Below are 6,041 nucleotides of genomic sequence, written 5' to 3' on the forward strand. Positions count from 1 at the left end.
ATCTCCTTTTTTTTTCTTCCTCTTCCTTTCCTCCTTTATTTGTAAGTAAACAGAGTTACTCACGTCACATATACTTTGGCTGTCACTCTGTCTTTGTTCTGTCTTTCTTCATTCTTCTTTATTTTAACCTTTAGGTCAAACTCTCTGCTTACAAATGACATTTTTTAGTTGACTGATAGAGCTCTCAAGTAAAATCGATTGAACCACTGGAAAACTACAGTGGAAAAAATCCCACAAAAGGGTACACTCTAAGAAAGTAAAAAAATGGAAATTCAAAGTGTGAAAGCCCGTATAGGTAAGACAGCATCTCTTTCATTTTACACTAGGACAGGACATTTCCGGGTTATCCGTTGAATCTTTTGCAAAGAATGCGGAGAAGAAGATTCGATTTTTAAAGAATGCAACTGGGGGGGATATCATTTTTGTATTCGTAAAAAATGTGACTTACATGGTTTTTTCAACCGGTGTCTTTAATTAATTCCATCATTTGATTATCAGATTTTTGTATTCACCACGCTTGTACATATTCATTTCTCCTCCTTGGCTGCTTTCATTGTTGTTGGGTTTTTAAAAATTGTGGCTTATATGATTTCCAACTGGTGTCTTTATTTAATTTTATCATTTATTTTTCACTCACCATACTTGTCTTCATTTCTCCTCCCTCCTGGCAGGTGCCCGGGAACCTGAAGACCTCATTGCCATGGGAACACTTTGGAGCCCTGCCAACAATACCATCACCACCACAAACAACAACAACAACAACAACAGCGGGGCCAGCAGCAGCGGACCCACCCGCAGTTCCAGCAATACCACAGCCAGTAATAAGTCCTTGTCAGGCAACAACAACGGCAGCAGCAGCAGTAACAACAACAACAATAATGGTGGCGGTGGTGTGTGTGGCTCTCAGAGAAAGCCCATCTCAGTCGCGATGTCCAGTGGTCGCCTAGGACACAGCTCTAGTTTCAACGGCCTGTCCAATTTGGCGGCTGGGAGAACACAACAAAGGGACAAAGATGTCAAAGAAGGTGAGTACACGTACATTGATTGGAGAATAAAGTAGATGTACTTTTTTAGATTCAAAATCATGATTTTAGTAAGGTAGATATTATGGAGGGGTGACTTTCAGCGCCTTCAGTTATCTGTTGGAGTTGTTTTTTTAGTTTTAGTTTTAGTAGAGGTTTTACGGGGCACGAAACTGCGTAAGGTCATATGAGCGCCAGAAGATTAGAAGTGTTACAAGAGAGTAACAAACATAAAAAAGAAGAAGGGGAGATAAGGACAATAGATGTTTGATAGGAAAGAAGAAGCAAACCAGACCAGAGCACCCGCCAACCACCCCACTGGGGTTGTTTTTTTTAATAGAGGTGTTTTACACCCTATCAACACAATTTAGAGACATTTAGAAAGGGGGCTTCGAGCCTGCCTGTCAATGCCAACCTGGACTAAGAGTAACACAACATCCCAGCAGAAAGACAGGGACATTCAGGAATGAAACTCGGTCTCCCTCGTTCGACGACACAGCGCTTCGATTAACGGTACATCACAAACACCAGTCACTTTCTCTTAGCTATGCGTTATTCTACTTAAACCATCAACGTTTCATTGTTTTGTACATTTTATTTCTGTGCTCAATGTTCCTGATGATATTCGTATCCCCTCCCCTTACCCATCCCTTCTCTTTCCAGTGGAGCCCAAATATCCGGACCCTCTGGTGGGAGCCCCAGCTTCGTTCCAGCAACGACTCATGGAGCTGGGGGCCCTGGAGGCAGAGACTATACGTTGGGAGAGGATCAAGAAAGTGAAGAAAAAGCCAAAACAAGACAGAGATTCCTAGCTGTGATACTGATGTATTGATGTTTTATCAAATCTTGTCTTCTTCATGTCATTTCCATAGATACTCTTTGGCTAAGTTCCTTGTTGACGTCACAGATAATTGTTGGCGTCGAAGTGAAGACTGTATTACATGTATCTCTTTGATGTTTGAGATATGAGATAACAGCCTTCTAACTCCTTTTTACAGAGATACCTACTCACCAACTGTTCGTGAAAAGCTGCTATAGGCCTCTTTAGTACACAAAGGAGGAATCATTGTGGCAACATGTTACAGTACGTTACACTTCACTCTGTGGAATAAGCGAGTACTGCTTCAGACTTATGCTCATCAGCACACAATAGCAGTCATTGAACCTTTAGATTAAAGCTGGGATAGAGCAGGGTGGACAGACAGGCAGAACAGAATTAAAGCTGGTATAGAGCAGGGTGGACAGACAGGCAGAACAGAATTAAAGAACGCACGTGCACGTGAACAGAGACACGGCAGAAGGGAGATGGGGTGGGGGGGGGAGGGAGGTCTCCCTGAGTCAACACGGTCTGATTTTATAATTATTCAAGTCTCACTTTGTGTTGCATTTCTTTTGTCGCGATAGATTTGTCTCCAAGAGTACTAACACTTCCGGAATTGAAAAGGGCGTTCCCCTATCTTTCTCCTGATTCCTTTTTTAATAGACCAGAAGTGACCACAAAGTTGGTTATAAAGATAATTGACCTTCCATACTTTGCTGCATTCACTTTTTCCAGACATACATGCACCTACTTACAGTTGGCTACGGTATTTAAAAGTTGTATTTAAAAGTTGAATGTACTGGAGGCCTGTTGTAGAATTTCTGGGGGCTTTTTTCTTCTTCAATTAGGGAAGATTTTGAGGTGGAGTAAGCAATTTGGTAGATATATAATATGCTTATCATTTTTTGTGGGCATGCGTTTAAGCACACAGTAAGAAATGTGCTAGTGCGATTATGAAAACTAGGATGTATATGTTACATGTATTTCAAATATGAATGTTATATTTAAAATATTTTACGACATAATACAATTAATTCATTGTTCACTCGTGATTCATAGTGGATCAAAATGCTGCTTGCCTGTGCACGTGTTAATATGATACAGCAGATTGTTATGGAGCAAGACGTTGACATGTGGGATGACATACAGAAGTTGAAAAGGGAGGTTCTCGACCTTGTTTTGATTGGATGTAATCATGAACAAGTTCACAGTCATGAAGCAGTGCCATACCTTCAGGGCATGTGATACTCATGGCCATTTCCTGTGGAGTACATATTGTGATGTGCTTCAATAGGAGTTTCACAGCTGACAATCTTTGGCATTTTTAAAAAGGAAACATGGTTTAATAGCTTTTACACAATTACTTTGAAGTCTAGTGTGCTGTTCTTTAAAAGGAATTTCACCTCTATGAAGAAGTAAAAGTTCCATTATTGTTTGAAGCAATGAGTATTTTATAACAATGTATTTTTCTGTAATTGATTCGATGTTTTAGTAAGAAGAAAGGACTTTTGAACGATTGTTTCTTGTTAAGATGTAACTTATTTTCATGTACTCACTTACCATAAGAGAGCCTCGTCAAGAAATCAAACAAAAAGAGTAAGGGGCCTTTATAAGAGAACATGTGTCTATATGTGTATAGCTTATGTATGTTTGTATCTTTGAGGGAGAAGGAGAGAAAAAGAGAAGACTGAGAAAACAGAGAAAATAGCTATAGGCTGTAGGGAGTGGCAGATTGCTTCCTTCTTTGTTGAGAAAAAGCTGTTCATATTTTGGGTTCTTGGAAAGCAGGGTTTTTTTTAAGTTTAAGAGAATAAACTAAAAATCTATTAACATCAATTCACAATCTCAGTCTGAGAAAGGCATTATTCACTTGTGTGGAGGACAGTAATTGAATGAAAAAAAGTAATATTAAATAATTATCATGTTCAAGAACGTAAAGTAGAGATCCGGTACGTACCTGACAACATTCTTGGGATTGGTGGGGGGGGGGGGGGGGAGAGTGGGGGGTGGGTTGCTGTGAACCCTATTATGACTGAGACTCACTGGCTGTTCTGTCCATGTGAACATCTAGACGTTGACATGACACTATCATTACAGAATTCCCTTCCAAAATGCCAATACAGAAAGAAACATTCCAGTGCAAAGTGAATTGTGCATGAAGAGCAATCATTATGCCAGTATCAATGCCAACGTGGGCATGTATTAATTTTCCTTGCTCAAATATGTGTAAATTTCCCCTTCAAGTTTTCTAATTTGAGCTGACGATTTATCTGTAGGTTGACTGCACTCACTTTTTGGTCTTTTCTTCTTGTGTCTTTAATTAGCTTGCTGCCTTATGAGTAGAGTGGAAGGAGAAGTTCAGCCACAGTCAGGCTGAGGCTGTCATACTTTGTTTTTTATCTACTGAGAGAAGCTTTTAATAAGAAACCAGCACTAGAATTAACTCAGTAATTAATTTAGTACATGCATATTCACTGTTTAGTTTACACTTATTTGTTCATGCATGATCGGATCGCGTGCATACAAATTTGTGATGTTTATTATACGTACAACAAAAAAAAAAGAAAGGAAAAAACTGATTGAAGGAGAGGTTGGGAAGTTGTGTACATCTTCAAATACAATTATATTTATTTGTGAAGCAGCGTGGTGGAACCAGGCTCTCGTCAATTTTTGGGCATATTGAGTTATTGGTATCATCTTAAAGCTTATTTATTTGTCTTGCTTTCAATGAAAAAATTACCCATCCATCTTCAATAGAAGTGGAGATATTTTGGATTGAGGGAGGTGGGGGTCACCTGATTTAAGAGGTAAAATTACGAGAAAATGGACGCCAAAACATGGTGAATTCCAAAGCTGGAGAGTCCATAGAAACTGTACATTTATATTTTTGTGCCTTTATAAAACGTTTCGGTGAAATCCTCAAAGAAACGTGTTTTTAAATGGACATAAAAGGTGTTGAGCCAAAAAACAGAAATTTAATAAAAATTGTTAAACAGGGAGAAAACTGCTGTTTTCTTCGATTTCATTATTTTGACGAGAGCCTGATTCTATCACGCTGCCTCACATTTTTTCTTTTCTTTTTTTTTTTTTTTTGGCAAGTAAAGAGGTAGAAAGGTAGAAATATTTAGTATTGTGACTTGATTACCAATGTTCCGCTTTACATGCATCACAATGACGAAGAGTAAGTAAGGAAGTACGTCTGACAAAAGGGAGGTGGGTGTGTGTATATGTATGTGCATGTCATTGTGTGTGTTTTAAGTGACATATTTTGTAATCTGTATGTATGAGAGGGCAAAAATGCATCTTTGAGTGATCCAAAATAAAATAATCTGTGATACATCGGGAACTTTTGGGGGGACTTTGTTTTTACGAAAAGACATGTATACCTTCTGTTCGCACAAGAGTATCTCGACAGTTATTTATATATTTACTATGAAAATGTTGAGAATACTCAAAAAGAAGACTGAGAAAGTAAATACCAGTACCAAAGTCATGTGGGTGTACTCGTGCATGTTAATTTTAAAGTCAAGTGTTGAATACTAGATAGTTTTTAATGGTGCACATATTTTGTGTTTTTGTATCCTGATAGCATTAGCTGTATAAGAGCTGCTTGTAACATCAATGTATTGCTGGCAATGTGTGAAACCAGGTCTCTTACATACTTCTTGCAGAAAGGCAATTGTTGAGTTAGTTCTCCCCTTGGGCAGGCTCTAACGATAATTGGGAAGTGTAAACTAATCTCCAACAGAAAAATAATTGAATAAATAAATAAATAAATAAATACATTTGGAACCTGCTTGATCGAGTACACACACACCCAGGATTTCCACTTTCGCTATGGCCACTTTTTGTTGCAATGACATCCTAGGGAAAAGGCACCAAAGTCTTCTTTCATGAATGGGTCATTCAAATCAAATGTTAACGATACGTTAATAATACAAATCTATGGTTTACCTTAACAATCCGTGATGGCTTTCACATTGCCTCAGACCCGACACTACCTCTTTGCTCACCAATTGGAGGCTTTTTTTTTTCAACAATGTCTGTTGTCTTTTTACACTGAACTGTGAGCAGTAATCCTAGTCGTCAACTGTGGGGTACCTCACAATAAAGGCTGTATGCTATTTTTAGTTAGACAGATTTTGCTTGCCGATTTTGGCTGTTTAACAGCACTGAGATGAGGACAATATGCAGACACT

General features: G+C 38.6%; 1 protein-coding gene across 1 annotated transcript in view; it reads left to right on the forward strand.

The window, feature by feature from the left end:
* Positions 1 to 3,732, forward strand: part of LOC101858227 (AAC-rich mRNA clone AAC11 protein) — a gene marked incomplete in the record, with an annotated part of 61,308 nt that extends 57,576 nt beyond the window's left edge. The window contains 2 exon segments of the mRNA XM_013081265.2: positions 672 to 1,025; positions 1,686 to 3,732. Of these exon segments, the coding sequence (XP_012936719.1) occupies positions 672 to 1,025; positions 1,686 to 1,834 (503 nt within the window).
* Between the last annotated feature and the right edge of the window lie 2,309 nt (positions 3,733 to 6,041).

Source organism: Aplysia californica, unplaced genomic scaffold (genome assembly GCF_000002075.1).
Source record: "Aplysia californica isolate F4 #8 unplaced genomic scaffold, AplCal3.0 scaffold00006, whole genome shotgun sequence".
NCBI lineage: Eukaryota > Metazoa > Mollusca > Gastropoda > Aplysiida > Aplysiidae > Aplysia > Aplysia californica.